General features: G+C 41.4%; 1 protein-coding gene across 1 annotated transcript in view; it reads right to left on the bottom strand.

The window, feature by feature from the left end:
• Nucleotides 1–21879, bottom strand: part of cdkal1 (CDK5 regulatory subunit associated protein 1-like 1) — a 205723-nt gene extending 183844 nt beyond the window's left edge. Inside the window, exons 1-3 of the mRNA XM_079164177.1 lie at nucleotides 21742–21879; nucleotides 19957–20120; nucleotides 18863–18975 (exon numbers count right to left, since the gene is read on the bottom strand). Coding sequence (XP_079020303.1) covers nucleotides 18863–18975; nucleotides 19957–20114 — 271 coding nt within the window. The 5' untranslated portion in view covers nucleotides 20115–20120; nucleotides 21742–21879. The remainder of the gene's footprint in view (nucleotides 1–18862; nucleotides 18976–19956; nucleotides 20121–21741) is intronic.
• Nucleotides 21880–22028: the final 149 nt, after the last annotated feature.

Raw genomic sequence — 22028 nt, 5'->3', positions numbered from 1 at the left:
ATGAAGATTGCACAGCACCCTGCAATCAGGCCAAACCAGGCTATTTAAGCCATCCAGTTAATGATTTAGGTTTTCAGCTAAATAAAATTGTCCAAAAAGTTGCTCTGTGTATCACTTAGTACAGGTTTATCCAGCTGTTTTTAAGATGCATTTCAAATTTTGACCAAAATATACTGATGTTGGGCAGCGCCTGCATTGGGTGATTACAAATGTAACAACACACAAAATGAGTGATCGCAAAGAGCCACAAGTGACAATAAGGAAAGGGGCTCTTTAAATCACAGTGTATTTAAACTCGTCAACTCTGGACAGTCTTTTTTAAAAAGCTTAGTTTTCAACTTCATACAGATTTAAGCTCAAAATTGAGAGAAAAGGATGCATTTTCAAACACAACCGGATTAGTGTGGACATCATCTAAGCTGTCATTTCATTTTTTTTACAGTTCCTTTCTTTTCTTTCTCCCACTCACACACACACACTCACAAAATATACCAGACTGCAGTCCTCTCAGACTCACTGGGGGCCTTGGCGGCATCTTTCCAACATATCAGCTTAGTTAAGTGGCAGAAATTCACAGCAATGCCTCTTGTAGCATGTGCATAATCTACTGTCTCTTCGCAGAGACAGATATGGCAGTGTGTGTGTGTGTGTGTGTGTGTGTGTGTGTGTGTGTGTGTGTGTGTGTGTGTGTGTGTGTGTGTGTGTGAGAGAGCGTTGCTGAGTGTTGGTGTGTACTAAGAAGCAGGGAGGGTATGCCAAGTTAGGCACAGCAGGGGCCCACCATAGCACTCACGCCAACAGTTTGACAACATCTTAGAAACATCTATTCTGTTGGGATTTCACTCCTGTCCTAAACAACTCTGAGTCCATTACTGAGGAACAGTCTGCACGACAGAGAGAGACACAAAAAGGAGATGGATGGAGGGCTGAGAGGGAGGGAGGGGATCAAGAAAAAGAAGTTAAGAAAGATGGAGTTGGAACAGTAGCGGGTAGGGATGCCACCGGTTAATAAACTTGTGACAAAGCTCGATATCGGTAGAGCTCTTACTTTGATCTTTAACGTTGGAGGATATGTTAGTATTGTAAATTACAATTAAAATTACATTTTTATTAATTTTATGAACTTGGACACTAATACACAACTATGAATTAAAATGTATTATTTCTATATAAACAGCGGTGGACAAGTAATATAATGACTGTGTGAACATCTAGTAGTAGAGATGCAAAAAAAGGTTCAACAGACTCACAAGACAGAAGAGATGAAGAAAAGGAGGTACAGGGTTGGAGGCATAGGCTGAGTTTGAGGAAACAAAAGGAAAGGAGGAGCATGGGAGAAAATGATAAAGACGCAGAACAACGGACCGAAAAAGAACAAAACAATCAGGGTGCGCAAAGGAGAGACCTAATATTAGAAGAGTAAGTGGCGGTATCTCGGTGACAAATAGGCGAGCTCAGCTGAAACTGGAGCAGGAATGATGAATGCTGCGAGACAAGCCAGCTGCTAATTTGGATGGCAGAGGTCTGCTTCTACAGGGCGAGATGCTGGAGTCTATCTGTCTCTCTAACATGTGATGACAGACACACTGTGGGAGCACCTGGGTCCAGACAAGGGCCCCTCTCTTAGACTAAAAGTAGTGACTTTTGAACTGGTAATACAAACAGCTTATTGCATACATGTACACACTGAGCAACATAAAGGCACATGTTTCCACGGGACCAGTGTCTAACCTACTAGAAATTGTCAACATAGTGTTCAAACCAGAGAACAGAGGCACGGTTGTATATGGGGAAAAAGATTTCAGCATAGGAAAGTAATGATAAACATCTGGCAGTGGATTCCCTGTGATTTTAAATGTGCATTAAGTGTGATTTATCGATGTGCATACAGGCAGGGGATGGAAAGCAGGCCTAAATAGATTTTTGCCATTACGCTCCTCACCTTGCATAGATAGGATGATTTGAAGCCTCAGGTTCACGCAGTAATTGGGGCCAATCACTAGTCTGCAGCTCAGACAGAAAACCATTATGATCATCAGTGCAGGCATGAAAAGATATTTCACACAGCCAGAGAAGGATTATTAGAGTCAAGGGCACAAAAGTCAGTGTGTCTGGGAGAAAGAAGGGCCTCGAAGGTTACTGACTGACAGAGTAATATACCGATGATTTCACTTTTACCACACAGCTCGCAGTGAAAGACGGCAGACTCTTTCACCTTCTGGATGGAGGCCAGTGTAATTGCCTTCTCATTATTAAACATGATTTGACCGTCCACATATGAAGTTAGTATTTAGTCTGGTTGGAGATAGAGGAAAAGTCAGAGCTGACAAACTAAAAGTGACAGCCACAGTCACAGACCCACTTTGAATACATCATTCAGTTTAGCTCCTCTGCACCAAAAGCAGAATATTTATTCTGTGGCAGGGGGGCAAGCAGAAGATGGCTGTCTGGAACAATGTAAGTGGAGCTCAGACACTTCAGAAAGTGCTATAGATGAAAACATGGCATCAGAAGACGATAAATACAAAGAAAATAATCAAATGTACCCGATTCTGCTCTACAATCATGTCATATTTGTCTCCGACTGGCGACAAAAGTGACAGTTAAAATGTATTATGTTGCAGCAAATATAAATGTCTACTAACATTAACGTAGTACAATAACGTATCTTCTTCTAAATATCTTTTTTATATAAATATTCCGCACTTAACCAAACACACCAGTTAGTGGTTTGAAACTTTCGGTGTTACCCACGATATTCCTATGCCAGAAACAAAACTTTCTCTGCCAGCGTTTAACAAGCTTTCAGACATTTCTTTAAAGACAAAACATGCTGTTTGGCCTATTTAGTATTAGCAGGGTTGTTTTTGTAGTTTCACATGTCAACTTGTAAAGAAGAGAAAATGCTTTGTAACAATAAAACAACAATAAAAACTAAATTACGTAAAACGTGTTTTCACGGTAACATTTTTGCATGTTAAACAAATAGAAAAATGTGGACTCTTGGCTCTTGGACCACAGGGGGCGGAGTGAATATTGGTCTTCTTTTGTGACCGATCATAATGGAAATAATAAAATGAAAGAAACCTCTTTCTCACACTGGAAAAGTGTGTGTGTCTGTGTGTGTGTGTGTGTGTGTGTGTGTGTGTGTGTGTGTGTGTGTGTGTGTGTGTGTGTGTGTGTGTGTGTGTGTGTGTGTGTGTGTGTGTGTGTGTGTGTGTGTGTGTGTGTGTGTGTGTGTGTGTGTGTGTGTCAGAGTGCATCTTTCTGTACCTCAAAGCCAACTGTCAAACTCATGCACACCATGGTAACCACAGTCAGTTCCCCATTTCACAACAGTAACAGACCGGGCAAATATTGACACACTATTTCTCTGACATGACAAATGTGATTATATTTGCTGTTTGCCCGAGGAGATGGCAGTTTATATTCAATGAGGTGAATAAAGCAGGCCAAGGGAAGAATATGCGTCAATTTGCTGTGTACACAAAAGAATGTAGAAGACAGAGGAATCCAGAAGATAGTGTGTGTTTGTGTGTGTGTGTGTGTGTGTGTGTGTGTGTGTGTGTGTGTGTGTGTGTGTGTGTGTGTGTGTGTGTGTGTGTGTGTGTGTGTGTGTTTGTGTGTGTGTGAGAGAGACAAAGAAAAGTGAAACAGAAAGGTAAAGAGCCACCTGTATGTAAAAGCTCACCTGTCCTGGGAAAATAAATAAATGGAAGGGAAGTGATGGCAGATGGAGCTTCACCTTCATAAAGGTGGAGGCCAAGGAGAGCAGTGGTCATTAGAGACAATACCAGTGCAGCACTATCGGTTGTTGTTTTTTTTGGCTATGCTACTCACTGAACTAGCCTTTACAAAAGGTTCTCACGTTTCACAGATACAATAGGATAACACGCAGAAATCGGCTAGTTCGCTGATGCTTGCCATGCAAAATGTAGAAGTCAGTCCTTGGTCAGCAACTGAAACGATCACATACATTTGTCCCTCTAAAATCAGACAATTTAAACAAAATGATCCAAAAACCTATAGATTATACTGTTTTTGCTAGATATGCATTTATTCATCCACACAATTGGCACGAATGAACATTGAGCAACAGTCTTTCTATGTATTTCCAGATTATTGTAAGAAGGGACTCTTTTTAAGTCTCCTATGTTCAGGTCGCAAAAATATTTTTATGTAGACAGATCTGATATGTGAAGATCAATTTCCTGGTTTATCTAACCGATTGTCTGCATAAGAGACAATGATTGAAATAACACATTTAATCTCTCTCTTTGAATGTTTTACTTTGTGCCGCTGCAGCTTTTACAGTAATCAAGCTGCATTCAGACTGGTGCCGCTTTGAAAGCGATGCGGACACATTACTAGATTCGACCAAGTAAGATTGCTGTTGTGTCTTTAACGTTAATGTGACCGGGCTGGTTTACACAGGCAAAGGACCGGAGTGTTAAATTGCAGTCGGATCAATGTAAAGGGGGGCTTCTCTGAAAGGGGTTTAAGCTTCACTTATGTCCCCTTCACTGTGGGTAGTTTATTTATCAACTGGAGGAAAGAAAGCCCAGTGGAGAGCACCAACCTCTGTGTCTGACAGGATGATGAGTATGTAACTCTGAGTATGTAACGCAAAAGGTCTGTTAGCCACATTCAGTCCATCCAGTTCCTTATGAACCGCTAATAGCCAAATGTAACGCTGATTAGCTTCTACGATTAAATAGGTCTGTGAAGTTTATATGGATCTCTTTGAGAAGCTCAACAGTTGTTTGCCTTGAAAATAGAGAACCTACAAAACAAAAGGGGCCTTTTGATCAATACCATAGGGATAGGAAGGGATGATGCAATGAGGGAAATCTAGCCAACTGCTCAAAGAAACGCGACCACAAACACAAACATGTATTGTCTCCACGCAAAAGCAGTTTGCCGTGAGAGCAAGTGGCCTCAGCTTGGTATTGTAGCCAATAACCCTCTCGCATATTTACGCTCCACATGTAAAGCGTCCTAATTCGATTAATAGTAATAATTAGTCCTCTCTCTGCTTTTTTTTATTTCTAGGTGGAATTGAAACAATTTAGGTCATCTGGCCCCTTATTCCCAGATCCAAGCTGTGGGACATGCAAATCAGATGCAAATGCCACAGAAAAGAGAAAACTAGTTATGGGCCCGGGTAATAAATACTGAATTTAGCCTCTTGGCATTCCAAAAACAGCCAGTTGGGGGTTCATATGCAAATGGTATGCAAATAGCCCAGACGCAGAGAGCTTTTATTTTTCTGAACCTGAGAAGGGGGGGGGGGTCCTGGTGGCTTAGCAGCGACACATAACATGTCGTTATGATGTTGCGGGTTTGAAGCCAGCTCATGTTGACATCCCCAGACAACTATCACACACAGAAGAGAAGGTAGAGACGCTGGAAGAGAGGAAAGTAAGACGGGAGAAAAGATGTACAAGACATTAGATCAGAGGAGGAAGACAAGAGGGCACGACGAGGAGAATGGGAGGGGTGGCATGTCATTTCAAGAGTAAACCCGAGACACTGTTGGCTGCTGATTAGAGGATCAGTGTGGAGACGAAGGAAGAGGAAGAAAGACAAACACTGTGAGTGTGAGAGACACAATCTGATGGTGGGGAGGAGGAAAGTCAAATAAAAAGAGAGAAAGGTTGACCATGAGTCAAAAAAAACAAGGATGAAGAAGAAGATACCAAAGAGAAAGAAGAAGAGGAGCTGACAACTTTGAGACGGACCGAGGTATAAACCAGAAATCAAAGATTCACCATGAGAGACAAGAGAGGGAGACAATACTTAAAACTATTAAGAGACAATGTAAAAAAACATATTGGAATGAGGAGGAAAGCTAGATAAACACACACACAGACAGTTTGCGGATCTAGCTTGTTCATGAAAAACAGAGAGGAAAGGCTAGATGTAGCAAATTAATCTGGAGGAAACACATTGTGCACGCCCAACACATGATAAGCTTAGTGGACCACCTTGTTCATTTGGCAATGTCTCCTCAAATTACATGCGTCCCTGGCACACAAACACACACACACACACACACACACACACACACACACACACACACACACACACTACGTCTCCACCTTCTGTTTCACCATATTAGAAATAATCACTATAATGCTCTTAATTGAAACCCAGCGTTGCCCTGAACGCATCACCCGATCTCTCTACCTGCAATGCCACCACATTGAAAATGAACACAGCAAAGCTCTTAATCACAGCCTCCACCATGCAACACACATTCACACACAACCTCGCTGCTGATGAGCTTAGCACTGAGCAGTGAAAGGAATGTGGCTGTTGGCAGGTAGACTGGTGATTAGAGACGCCGTTCTGCCCAAAGTAAAAACATTTTACACACATGTAAACGTGTGCAATTTACGAGTATATCTTACAACCTTTGATATCTTTGAACCTTTCTGCATTTTGAATGTCCACTTATGTGATTGTGAGAACTCTGAATGCTAAACCTGTAAAGAAAAGGATATATTCAGACACAGAGATGGATACCAAATGTGCAGGGGTCCTATAACAAATGAAAAAGTCCTGTAAATAAACATAACTGAAGAATGCATTAACAGACAAAAACACATAACCGAGATTAATTCAACGACAACTTCTGGTTTGTTATACCAGAATAATGTTATCCACACCTGTGGATCCACACCTTTTTGCCTTTTCTCTCCTCTCAGTTGAGTGTAATAAGCTTCTTTAAAACTGCATATTCTCAATCACGCTATTTCCAAGACAGCATTTCATTAGAACAATAAAATTAAAGTCGATTCATGATAAATTACAACAGGAGTCTCAATGGATAATCCTATGCAACTGTTGGTAGTGTTTTAATATCAGGAAGCTGCCTACGGCATCGTGTTTGTGCACACATACGTACGTGCTTGCATGTCTCCATGCATCTGGGCATGAATACATTAGCTAGGTGGGGCGGACATGAAGGCAAATCCCAGAGAATTTGCCTCCTAATTAATAAATCATTACAAAAATGGAACAATTTATAGTGTTTTCCATCCTAAATAATTGATGCATTTGTTCATAGACGGAGATAATCATGGGTCCGCTTTTCCCCGGGACCAAAATAAAATAAGAAACAAAAAACTAGAAATAATAGGATAACAAAGGAAGGAAGATCTGCAGCACAAATTAGAATAACAGGCCTAAAAAGCAGCGAGGAAAAAGACAGAGCAGGGGTGTGGGGGTTACACACAAACACACACACTGAAGAACACACACACTCCCTCTTCCTTCTAACAGATTCCATTGACAACAGATGGCATCAGAATCATCTGATGTCCCGTCACTGTCTTTTTATATGCTAATCCACCTCCTACACACACCCAAGTGTCTTCAATCAGATATCAGGTCAGAGACGCTAAATCAAGCCGAGACACTCCTGCTGCTGGCGTACAACAATACACAGAGACAGGAAGTCGGACACCAACGTATCGATCCACTTAACCATGAGACTCTGGCAATGTGTGGAGTTTTGAACATAGCCAGTAGGGGGGGGGGGGGGGGGGAATGGATTCTTAGATGAATCACAATTCTCTCTCTAACGATTATGACTTGAAAACTCAATAAACTCAAATCGTCAGCGTTATGATTTTGAATACCAGCAGAGTTCTGGTGAAGGCGGTTGAGTTTAAGCAGCCGAATGTGGAAACAATCAGACCGGTACTCCCTGGCTTAAAAGCTAACGTATAGAAGCATTCCGCTTCTTCTTCCGCGCAACTCGGAAAGGACGACAAACAAAGTAAATTGACAAAACCAAAGCTTAAGTCATAAAGTCACTGAGGAAAGCGGGTCAGATGGTAGTAACACGCTTTGCGTGACAACAGAATAAAGTCTCACGTTACCCGCACACTTTATCACTGTACGGTTTTACCACATGTTCCCGAATAGCTGAATTCTCATTACCTATAACGGGAGGATTTGATTGAAGAGAAGTCTATGTTGTTTATTTGTGATTGAGTGCAGCTTTTTATGAATTATGTGTTTTTACTACGAGGGTGCTGCTACAGGCCCAATTAGATTTCTCTTTGCAGTGCTTGGAAATGTGAAATGTGACCCACCAGTTGACACATCTCTTCCATTTGTTACCAATATCGGATTAATAAAAGATAATTGAAGTAAATTCATCTGTTTTTTTATTATAAATCATTGCAAATATGCAGTGTTTTAGAGTCACAGGGAGAAAATAAATCATGTATAGAAAAATGTCGATGCATCAATAGGAATGGATAATCACAGCCTCGAGATTACCACCCCTAATAGTCAGGGTGATGTTGCTTTCAGCAGTTGAAGAGGCTGGTAAATTGAATAAAGTGCACCACAGATGAATGTTTTAGCAACATGAGAAACTTTCTTTGCACAATATTGACTTATTCATCAATATTTTCCAGCACTAGGTCACTAAACAGCATCGTCACAGCAGGAGCCCTGTTTTCTGCTCTGCTTCACTCATTTTCTGATTTAAGCTAAAATTGGTGCTGGAAGCTAGTTATTCACCACTCCCTGCATGTGCTGCATAATAACGCTGTTGCAAAGTGAAGGCAGCGATAGCTGTGGTGCCGTTTACTGTAAGGACACCTCAGAGACAGGGACAGCACCAGAGGTAGATCTCTAAGGGAACATTTGCTGAGGAAAAAACAGACAATATCTGACAACGCACCCAAAAAAAGGTGATTATTTCAGAAACACAACGACTTGTTGGTCATAGGTAGTAATCCATTTAAATTTGTGAGCAACAGGATTATGAGGGGAACTAGTCCGATATAAAGGGTGCAGAGGCTCTTTACAGTCTTGGCAATGCTCAAACGTCCAAAATTTGAGAAATTTAAACCAGTGAAGACAAACGCCTCGTCCCCTGTGTAGATGTCTTATGGACATACAGAGGGAAGAATGCCACAGCAAGGGCTCTGCCCGTGTCATTTCTATCTACACACAATGTTACGTTATAAAGTCAGGATACTGAAGCATGACTGATATGTGACCTAAAAACAGGCAGAGGCAAATATAGGCTTGTCATAACAGTCCTGGTCAAGTATTGATCAACTATCAACCACAGACAAAAGTGGACGAATTCAAACCACAACTGTAAAATAAATTTACCACGAAAGGACACACACACACACACACACACACACACACACACACACACACACACACACACACACACACACACACACACACACACACACACACACACACACACACACACACACACACACACACACACACGAGTAATCATCAGATCAGATATCAAAAGGCAGTGTCTGTCTGGAAGATTAGAAGAGCCATCTGTCCACCATGTGGAAAGCCTCAGCTTATCAATAAACTTCACACACTTCTTCTGTATGTGCGTGTGTGCGTGTGTGCGATCCAGCCACCAGTATGGGATGTAAATTAGAGAGACAGAAACAGAAGCACAGAATAAATAGCTAAAAGTAACTACACAAATAACCACTTCTCCTTTTGGTTGATCTAATTGGTTTATTTTGACTGACATGAATCTGGCCTAGTGCCATTCACCAGTACAACAACACATTTTAGGGACAAAACACTTCCAAAGGCATTTATTTTCCAACACAAACAAACACACAAACACACACACACAAACACACACACACACACACACACACACACACACATCCTGGAAATGACTTGTGGCCACACTTACTGCTGAATCAATACATAGCAATCGATCGTTTTCCTTGCTCAACACTACCTGTATTTACTCCGTTAACTTCCCCCTGTATAGATCTATACTGCCAATACAACCCCAGGATGAGAGCGGAGAGCCAGGAGTAATAAGAGTGAGAGCCTCAGAGAAAGGAAGCGCAAAAAGACATGTCAGGAAATGCGAGCAAATTGGAAGTGGTTGACTGCGTTGACATTGAATATGAAAATGAATAAAAGTTTCTGTGCGCACACACACACACACACACACACACACACACACACACACACACACACACACACACACACCCCTTCAAGCTCAATTATTACTTGTCTACACCATGCCTTGCAGAGTGGACAGCAGAAAAGCTATTAGGTCTATAACCTGTGGATGACACCTCACCACACACACTCACTCACTTTCTCTCTGGTCAAGCAAGGTCCCAACGATGCTTCCAGTCAAGTCATCTTTCTGCTTGGTGATCAAGGTTACTTTGTCCGATGATTCAAATTAAGCCCACTGCTCAAATCATCCGCGCCTTTTAAATCCACTTCATCTAATATCTGTGCTCTCACATGGAAATCTAGCACATTGTCTGATCTCTCCTTCATACATATAAATGAATCAGCTGAGACACATGTAGAATTAATTTTGTTATAAAAGGACAGAAGTGCGCACACACACACACTGCCTTGTATTGAAATACTTGTGAGGACCCATGAATTCTATAACCCACCGAAGTGCTCCCATATTCTTTTGTTGAAATTTCTCCCTTCACTCACAGGTAGCCAGTGCTTTCATTTCAGCAGGTGGCCTCATGTGAGCATCCACACACACACACACACACACACACACACACACACACACACACACACACACACACACACACACACACACACACAACAGTACAGGTCAACCCTGCTTTCCATTTCAGCGGGTGGTCAGCGAGTAATGGCACTGATGGCTGAACATTGGACACTCAGACAGAAAGCCGGGGTTATCTTCCAAAACAACACAAAAAGGGCCAACGAAAATTGAGGGAGGCAGAAAACCCCCAAAGGGAGCCTTGAAAAGTCATTCGCTACATGTCCTTGAGTGCCCAACTCTCCATTTCTTTGCTTTTTATCCATATGTCACCCACACACACACACACACACACACACACACACACACACACACACACACACACACACACACACACACACACACACACACACACACACACACACACACACACACACACACACACACACACACACACACACACACACACACATTCTCCACCCACACCCGCAGCCTGGCATGCCACGTTAATTACTAATGTCTTTCAAGCTTTCATTTCCTCTTCATGAGGGAAATTACATTTGTTTTCCTTGTTGAGTCAAGATGACAGAGAAAACAAAGGACAAATTAGAAGTGAGAAAGACCAAAAAGTCTCTTTCAGCTTGTAAAAAGGAACAGACAAGCTAATTATTCAAAAAGAGAAAAAGCAACAATGAGTTGTCAAATGTCAAAGAATATAGATCATCTTGCTTTGCTCTTTCTGGCTCTACTGTCAAGGACTCCGACATAATATCGTGCTGTTTGTCCTCCAAGAGAGGGAAGCTAAGTGAGTCCCTGACATCACTCAACTGTACAAATGAAGACATGCGACTGGATAAAAACACTGACATTTTGAAATTAGGACAGTTGTGTCAAATGATGTCAATGAAACTCAATTAACCCTTTGTTTGCCGTGTCTTATCTGTCAGGGCAACTTTAAAGCTCAAGGTTGAAGGGGCGATGGAAACGATATTTTATTTCACAGTAAACTGAGTCCCCAGTGGACATTTCTCCACCATGATGTCACACGCCGAAGAAAAACAACATGTGGATGAGGTGACGCACACAACTGGGAGCTCAACTTGAGACGCTGGGGGTTAAATGCCTTGTTAAATGGCACCGGATGAAACACGTTGAAGAGGGTGGGAAAGCATTACTCTGTTACCTCCTATGCAGTGTGGACATGCTTTGGTCTGAGATTTGAAATGTCAAACTGTAGGTTTTTAATATTTTGCTATTAGGCCTTTCCTTCGATTTAAGGCTCAACACTTTGGATGTGAGCACAACCTCCTATCCTCATTGTTTCTTAGTCCCGCCCTTCCTCAATCCCCTCCACCCCCAAGCCTTTCCCTCGGCTCTGGCCTTATCCCATTACTCACATCCCCTCCATGATATTCCCATTATATCCCTTCAGTGTATTCCCAATCCCTGTGGAGTGCGGCGGTATTCCTGGGATAACAGGAGGTTGGCTGGCTTCTGCTGGGAATAGGGAATAGGCTTCCTTCCTCTTGAGGGACTATCCAGCTTCTCCCTTCATTTATCTCTCGCTTTCTTCATCAGAGAAAGTGAGAAAGGAACAAATGAATGAACACAGTGATTTGTGCGCTCATTCTTCTTCCTCTCCTACCTGTAGTGCATCTTTCTAGTTTGAGAAACAAGTCTAAAGATTTCACCACCCTTTGGGGAATCAATTTGTTCTGTGTTTTTGTGCTTTTTCTCAGAGGAGTAAGGAGTGGTCTCTCTTTCGGTCGACTGGCTTTCCTTGCTTACATATGGGAGAGTGCTACTAGCAATGAGGGAGATCTTCCTGTCCTTGGAGAAATGAGTGCCAGAGAGGAATAATCCTCGTTTGCCTCCTGCAGTCCCTTACGAACACCAGTGGACATCTGGCGTTAGGCATCATATCAACAATTTATGTTTTTTACCAATGACTCAATTTGTTATGTGGCTGTGAAAAGATTCAAGAAAAGGACTGACACCAGTAAATCCCTCGACTCATCGGGTCGGTTTGTGATGCTGATGCTGAATTTCTTTCCTAAGAGTAATCAATGGATGAGATTGACCACTGATCCCTCCTCTCCTCAAGTTATCCGATTTTCCTTCTTCTCTATCCGTAGTTCCCTCGAGGGAATCTGAAGCCACGAATGGCCGGGGTACCTAATCCCATGGCCTCAAAATTGTTACTAGGTGCTGCATACACGTGGGTCACCTTGTAGGATCACCAAAACACACACACACACACACACACACGTACACACGGCTAGGGATCATTCTAATCTCCTGGCCTCTAAATGGTTACACTTGACTGCGTAGACTCATGGGCCTATTTGTTGGACCAAATTCAAAGCCTTGCAACTGTGTGACAGAAAGAGATGAGAGAGGGCTGTCCCTCTATCACAGTATTGCTCTGTTAAAACCACACATACATAATACAACAATGCATAGTCCTGTACACCGGTGTGTGTACTTGGGACTGCCATTGCAATCATTTGCAGCATCAATTCTGACAAAATAGTAAGTGAGATAGTAAAACACAAGATGTTGTGTTTTGTGATTGCAAAAAAAACCCAAACAAAAGGACACCTGTTTTGCCAAATGACAACTTTAATATTCAAAACAGTTTTACCCTCATGTCAGCACACTACTATTTACATATCCATATTTACATATTAACAGCCTGTCTACCTGTCAAATGTCTGCGCTCAACTAGAGGGTATTATATCTAATTTATTCAACTCAAGTTTATAGAAAATGAAAATATATTTCTTTCCTTTCCTATGCATCTCTTGATGTCTTAGTCCTCAAACTACTCCCCTCCTATCCTTTTACCTTCCTCCATTACATTAATCCTCCATCTAGTCACTTCTGCAGATTTAGCAGAGTCTAGTCTGCTCTCCCTGTTCGCCTCCCTTCTTCCGACCGTCGCTTTGGTGGATTTTGGCTTCAAGTGCATCTGCAACTCTCATCATTACCCTTCATCCCAGCATCCACCTCCCCGCTGACTCTTCCTCTAGTCTTTCATTGCAGCCCTTTGCCCTTTTATCTTTTTCACCCCTTCCCTTCTCTCACTCAGCAAAGTGGGGCTATCTGACACGCATCACATAGTTGTAAGATAGTGGAAAGACGGAGCCAGCGTACGGTTTCTCTCAAATGCGTAAGTGCATCAGGCGATGTGTATACTCTTGCAGAATGACGGCTGTCAAAAACTGAACCGTCTCTCATCCGCTTTCTTCATACGATATCAATTCCCACCACGTCTGCTACTGTGTGTGAGAAGAGCAATTGTGTGTGTGTGTGTGTGTGTGTGTGTGTGTGCTGGATGTGCTGGATGTCTGTGCTAACGTGTGTGTGTGTGTGTGTATGTGAGAGGTGGAGTCAGAGAGAACATTGTAAGTTTTCATTGGCTGAAACATTGCGGCGTGTAATGTTGCGTAGCACGCAGTCAGCCAATCAGAAGGTCCCCACACACTCCGTTTTATGAATGAGACGGCATGTATGCGAAGTACACACACACACACACACACACAGAGTGAGAATACTCTACAGTGATGTAATACAATCACACAGAGCAGTAGACGCGCTAGTAACTAATGCAGTACGAGCAATGTTTCTGCTACATTTTTTAATACTGTCAATTATTATCCAGAAAAATGTATATAAAATTGGAAAAACAAAAGAAAATTGATTGTCTGCAAATGTCACACACCCGTCATACCAGTGAAATGCCGGTATATCTAAATAGTATGCCGAATGTTTTTCTTCCTTCCTTGAAAATGTAATTCGTGATAAAGCATATATAACACCTGCTAATCCAAAGCCAATGATGCATTTTATATCAATCATAATGTCAAAGCAGTTCACTGTCTAAATGGCACCGTAAAGTAACATCGTATGCAACGTGTCCGGCATTTTCTATCCACAGCGACACCTCAAATACTTGCTCATCAATAACGCTCATCAAAACAGCTCACATCCTCTCTGTGAGAGCCAGATCCTCCAACCGTCTGTGTCCAAAGCAGGAACTGAGAACGCCTCATTTGGCTGACATTGTGTGCTGGGGAGTAATTTTGCCTAACCGGTATGTAAAATCATAACTGAAGTGCTGTGTGTGCGGCTGGCTGGCAGAGAGGACATTGGGAGGGGAGGAGAGCAGCCAAAAACAATCAAAATATCCTGGTGTGACTTTCCATGAAGGGTGTGCGAGCGTTTGTGTGTGTGCACGTGCATGTGTGTGCGCTCATATGAGAGTATACACGCCTTTCTATGAAGTCACTATTTGGCACATTGCTCTGCTGCTCAAATGTGGTCCATTTGCATCAGTGTGCTGTCGTGAGTAAACAGTGCCCTCTTTAGCTGCACAGAGGAACAGCAGCCACGAGCCACGCTCAACAAACAGGCAGCCTTACACGTGTGGAGACAATGGACGCAGAGAGGGGAAGGTGACACAGGTTGTTGTAAAAGCAAAAATGCAAGACAAAATATTAAGGAGAGTATATTATCTCCAGATTGTTCCGGATTACGAAACATTACGAAATATTTCAGATAATTTATGGCTGAATAAATTAACTGGCTGGTAGTAATCACCTCAACTGGTAAGCAGCAAGACATTTGAGGAGAATAAATACTCATGTCCTACATATCATATTAAAAATATATATTGTATGTAGGAGAGGTCCCCCTCATCCTAACAGAGACCAATCTTCTTAACCTCCTGCCACTTTATATCCAACCTTAATCAATAAGGCTTGTTATGTAAAAGTCTACATGATGTCTAACAGCATTAGATTTGATTGATTTCAGGTCAATAACAGTGGTACCAAAGAGTCATGAACACATAAGACGTGCAGCCTTCAAGGACTGAAAGTTACAACTTTTAAAACTATGAATGAGAACACAGAGTATGTTTTTCAGAAGGATGACCTCATCCTGATATTGCGGCGGTGCATTCGTTCAACAAAAGGCTCTTCCAATGAGCCATGGCTGCCACCTAAAGGCCACCAGAAGAACTGCTACTATGTCTTCTACCAGGTGATGTCATAGTTTAAGAGAGAGAGAGAGAAAGTGTTAGAGAGGGAAATTAAAGAGAGACGGGGGAGGGCAGGGGGTGTGAAAGTGAGAAAACAGGCAAGAAAGATGAGAGGGAGGGTGAGAAGGTGATGTCATGCTTTCAGAGCTTTGGAAGCCGTCTTTGTCCAAACTCTTTGATTAAACTCTGCAGATCGGCACTGCGGATATGAACAACAGACTCTACGGAGGTATCCGTCCGATTTTCATCGGATATCTTCACATGAAGGACATACAATTCAGACGGACAAAGGATAATGCTCAACCAACTCGACGTCCTAATATTCAGTCTGGCCACATCCTAGAGACACTACATCCTTCAGAAGCCCAATTCGGTCCTCGTCATTCCACACTATTCCACTCTCTACAATTCCCTCCCAACAATTTCATGCCATTCCAGACTATACCATTCAAAACAATCACCACCTCTCCTGAGTGTAATCTCCCCTGATTCTGGCCATGACAGGCAATTTCTCCTTCCAACAACCTTTCAGTGAAAAACAATGAGTGAAGATACACACACCCAAAGAAAGATAAGGGGGAGATGTAAAGGGGTAAAAAAGTGATGCCGGAGGAAAGAGACAGAAGAGACAAGAAAGCATGCGAAGGGAGAAGACAGATAAAAAGAGGGAGACAGAAAGCAAACTAATCCTTTAGCTTAAGCAGTGAGACACTGACCTTTAAAGTACTTTGTTGAGAGGGAGTGAGAGAGAGAGAGAGAGAGAGAGAGACAACAGGACTGAAGGAGGGAGAGAGGATTCTCAAGCTTCATCTGTAACGGATTTTGGCATCTCTGAGCTACATAGTGGGATAGATTCATATTAACTGAAGTGGTAAATAACAGAGGACTGCTCTTTTTGCTAAGCCATAACTTTGCTCCATTCACGACCTGAAGAACCCGGTGTAAAGAAAGATAGACGGAGCGTAGCACCCGGCTCGCGTTCTTCTATTTTTGGGTTTCTTTCTCATGGGCGCACACATCAGGTGATGCGTCTTCTCTTGAAGAATGACGGCTGTCAAACATGCCCGAACAGAATAAACTAGAGAGGAAAGAATATTTTTTATGAGCAACAATATTAATGCTGCTATTTGAGAGTATTTCCACTGATATTTAATTAAACACTTTCTGGAATCAGGATCTCTGTGTGGTCACTGCATGGTCCTACTTTAAGGAGCAGAGAAGGACACAGAACAAAATCTGATCTAGAGATTAGAAAAATGCAATATCCATAAAAGCAAGCTTTAACCTTATTACCGTAGAGCGTATTACATTACACCGTCTTCGTCTTGAAATGCGTCTTTATCTTCTGAGGACCTTCAGACCACCAGAGAAGCTACGTACTGTAATCAGATTCTGAGACAGATATTTCTCATACAGAAATCAAAATGGGAATACAAAACAACCAACTATAAACAAGTCTTCATCGAACTCACTTCCTGAAAGACAACCGCCACCGTTCCACTATACAGTATATTTATGTTTTTCTGCACAGAGAATTACGAGGCATTGACCCCAGCTCTCTTCAAAGCTCTGACAGGTGTCTTCATTGAAAACACTATTTCATAACAAGCGTTGCACTTGGTAGATTTATGTCATCTGTAGCGACAGCGGCATTACGCCGCCATTATCAGCATAGTGAACCGCACGGTGCACGGGGAAAAACGTTGCCAAAATTGCCAAAGAGGAAGAAAAGAGCAGCAAAGTGGGGGGGCCAGCTATATAAACGCAAAAGTTTGTCATTGATTGACGGACTGAGCGAGTGATAAAATAACACCAGTTATTACACTTTCAAGATGATTATGTGGCGCAGTGTTTCTGCTGGTAACGTTTTTTGCCACCACGGTAAAAGAAAAAAATATCACTCAATAAAACAAAACATCTCGCGATCAATCATATGGAAAAGGGAAAGCTGATGAGGTCATCATTAGTCTCCTATCCCCATGTTTTAATATAGTTGTATATTGCCAGCTGGCTTTGATGGACATGCGTGCCTGAACGCTGTGTTGGAAAAGGATGAAATGTAAGGAAATGAAGTCGTTTCTTCAATGCATTTGTATAAAGTATTTCAATGAACTTTTTCCCACTAATGACATCTGTAGAACATGCTATTAGTTACATTACAAGACGTCTGAGAAGACGACTGATAGAAACTCTGTTTTGCCTTTATTTGATAGACAGAAACTGGCAATGGGGGGGAGGGGGAGAGGTTTGACATGCAACGATGGTCCCACAGCTGGAATCAAACCCGGGACATTGCGGTAATGAGCTATGCACTGTAACCACCCGGCTCCCAATGCTCTCCAGAGAAAACAAGAAAGGTGGAAAAGATTGAGATCAAGGGTCTAAACTACCAGATGAGCGGCTGGGGGGGGGGGGGGGGGGTTCATGAGTAAATTGTGTCGTGTGTGTGTGTGTGTGTGTGTGTGTGTGTGTGTGTGTGTGTGTGTGTGTGTGTGTGTGTGTGTGTGTGTGTGTGTGTGTTGTGTGTGTGTGTGTTAGTGACTGATCTGCATTTTTGAAGTGTGTGATTAATGTCCCTCTATAGCTGGGGAGACCCCATGGTGAGAGAAATGCCTGAGGGGTTAATATTAACTCTCTTTTTTTTAGCGCACACACACACACATACACACTGTGGATACTGTACAATTAAGAACACAACCTGGCACAATAAATTCCTTTTTTCTATGAATTAATTGAAATTAATTAATTGAATCGTCTCGGTCTGTGGTCACAACTCTGGTCTCACCTGATGCCTAAGAAACTCAATGCAGAGCAAAACAAAGCATCCCACTCGAATAACACAAACTACAGCTTACTTACAAAGCAAGACTGCCCCCTTGTGTTTACAAATATTAATGACATCAGTTCCACAGAAGGGTATTAAAAAATGTATTTTTTACCATTTCAGCTGTTCATTTACTTATATTCCACTGGTCTAAAATAAATCACATCCATCTATCTTAATATTATTCTATTAATATATATCAGTAGGAACATTCTATTATGGTTGATATTTGTATTGTTATTCACTGACAATCAGTCAATTACATTACATTACATTACAGTCATTTAGCATCTATACTCCGTAGACACAGGAGCAATTTGGGGTTAAGTGTCTTGCTCAAGGACACAATGACATGCGACTAGTGGCGCTGGAGCCGGGGATCGAACCGCCGATCCTCTGATTGAAGGACGGCCCTGCTCTCCACTTAGCCACAGTCAATAGACTTAATACAAACCACCACATATGAATAATCTCTCACCGGTCATCTTGTATCCGCTGGCAGCCAGCTGTCCGGCCATGTACTCTCCATCTGAGTTGTTATGACTGCAGCCCCACGTTTTCATCCAGATTTTTTGGGTGCCAGGGATCAAACTAAAAATGAACAATGAAATGTGTTATTGTTACATGATGTGTGGAATTTTATTTTCTCTTTTTTTAAAGGAATAGCTAGAACTAATGTTATTTCGTAAAACTGATGAAGACTAAAGACCTAAGTTGTGTGTAGTGGGACAGACTTTCACACCTAACCTGTTTGATTCAGGCAGGTGGGAAAGCGTTAAACACAGCTCTGGTGCAGACCAAACAGCCAGAGCGAGACTAATTACAAGCAGGCTCTGGTGTGGTCCTTTGTAGTATGAATGCAAAGTGGACAAATCACACGATTTAGCGACAATGGATATGATATCAAATTATATCATATCCATTATTTGACAAAAATGAAAAAGAACTTGTGTCTTACACAGCATAATTTAGCATTTCACCGATAAAAGTGAGTGAAACGAACAACCTTTGTAATATTACCATAAGACGGCTCTCCTATTTTTACTTGTCCATCATGATTCATGATGTATGAGGACCAGTGGCAACCTAAACTAACAACGCTCACAATTCAATCAAGTATTTCTTTATGAGGTCTGTGAGTCACCAGAAAAGTTAAATATAAACAAGGAGCAATAAAATACTGGAAGACTTTCTGGCTGTCACCAGAATTTTGTTTTCCCCACGACAGACCCATGTAGCCCCGAAGACGCAGAATGATAATCTGCATCATCACAGGGACCAGAACTTAGCAAAGTTGCTGTACTTCTCCAAATCAAAAGATATTACAAAAATCTGCAAACAGCACAATTATTTAAAAAATTCCAATTCTGCATTTTACTTTTATACTTCTTTGACTTCACGGACTGAAATCAAACTGTTACAAATCATTAATGGTTGGGTTTAATACTTGCCGTTATTTGAACTCCGGGGGGGTTGATCTATTGATCAGCCTAAAACATACTGAATACTGGCGATATCACAATAAACTCTCATCCTGAATTACTGCTCTACTAAAGCAAACATTTGACATACCTGTCAGTGTGGAGCTCCTCGTGGATCAGAGGCTCTTTCTTCTTCCTGGACCTTGGCATGATGCTCTTTCTAGCAGACTGTCTCTCGTGAGGAGTCGGGTCGCTAGAGGACACCATGTCCTCAATGTCGTCAATCAGAGAGTCACAGGCGGACGGCATGGTGGTCTGAAAATGAGACAGAGTCATCGTCAGCACAGCATTATTCTATACACTGTCTATACAGTGTCTAATCAAATAAAATGCAATAAAACTAAAACAATTTATTACATTGATTATCACTTCCTTTTTGTCTAAACTCTGGGCTGTTAATAAGATGATGTAAGATGGGATAGGACCATTGAATTGGCGAGCATAAATGTAGAAAAGCTTCAGAACGACGGTGCATTATTAAATTAAAAGATATTACATCATCGCAGTGAGTTGTGGTAGCAGAGTACCGCTGTAAAAAATAATAGTATTTTGTTTTTGATGAATCTGTTGATAATTTTCTCAGTTAATCAAAATAATCAAAACAGTAAACTGACGGGCTATTTCTGAAGACCAAGGGAATGTCATCAAATGCTTTGTTTTGTCTGACCAACAGTCCAAAATGTAAAGGTATTTAGCTACCTATAAGACAAAAAATAGCAACACATTTTCAAATTTGATAAAATGAAATTACTTAAAATTTACTTTAAAATGATAAATTAATTATCAAAACAACTCATTTCTATTAATTGTTGCAGCTTTATCATACATTATAGAACAATTGAAATGCAAAGATATTAATAAACTGTTGTTGAATCCAAAAGTAGGTTATGTAGAATATTCAATGTCCTTAATTCTAAAAAAAAAAACTAATCACTCCAGATACACACCTGGAGTACATCACACTGAGATGCAACATGAAGGTTTTCACTATAGGTAGTGTGCTGCTTTTTCACTGTACATCTTTAGTACATGTTGTCTACGGTGGAGATGTCATAATGATGGTAAGTATGATTAGAGCAGAGTACCTGTTTCTTCTGACACACCTGGGTTGATTAGGCTATTCCATATACAAAAATGCATGTTCGACAGATGTTGATATTGTTACGGTTTATCATCCTCCCAGCTTTCTCAACAGTCCAAAATATGTTTCATGTTTCAATTTAATTCCTCTTTCATTGACCATATGCCAGAAGCTACACGAGTGACAAGCAGGTCAAGCCTGCAAATTGCTGAGACGTTAAACCCGTAACGTTTAAGTGCTTTCTTGTACTTTGCGTTGAGATATTAAACATAAAATAACCGAAAACCACATACTGTAGCTTCTCCCTTACCAGGTTTGTCGTATAACTGAATGTTGCTTTCTAAATAACTAGCATAAGTTAACTAGATAACTGTTTATATTTATAGCTAGCTTAGCTAACTTAATGTCCCCCCTTGTCTTCACCGCTGCTGTTGACATTACATAACAAGCTAAATAATGATAGGCAACACCGTTAAATCATACAAATATAAACTGGATAACTAGCAGTTACGTTAGTAACTTTAAAGTAACCTACCCAACATATGGAACGTTAGTATTTTATTAAATTACGCTCGACTTTCGCCTCTAACCTAACAGCACGCATGAATGTTGAAGAATACAAATTAGAAACTGTGAAAATGTCTAATTTGACAGATACCTGGCAAGCTAGTTTAATTCTGTTGGGTTACATGAGCAGGCTAGCTATTAGCTTTGCTAGCCTTATTAGCTAGCCACTACCCACGTGCCCTTATTTTGGACATCCAGACCCCTTAAGACACTGTATAAATACCTTACCTGAGACGCGATGTGGTTATTGGTTCAGAGAAGAACGAATTCCGATGAAAGGGTGTTTTAGAAATTGAAAAAATGTATTATTTACACCATCAAAACAGTTGTCAGAACTCTCAGACCGCCATACTTGTACGTAGTTACGGTGTGTAAAGAGGGACAAACTAGTCACGTGCGTATTTTGCGCGACTGGAGTTAATGCATCGCTTGTGCCCATGCAATTCGAGGCATGAAATTGAACTGAGCATTACATGCTCATGCATTACACACACACACACACACACACACACACA

The sequence above is a fragment of the Pholis gunnellus genome (assembly GCF_910591455.1).
Source record: "Pholis gunnellus genome assembly, chromosome: 8".
Lineage (NCBI taxonomy): Eukaryota > Metazoa > Chordata > Actinopteri > Perciformes > Pholidae > Pholis > Pholis gunnellus.
This window is presented reverse-complemented; position numbering and strand designations above follow the sequence as displayed.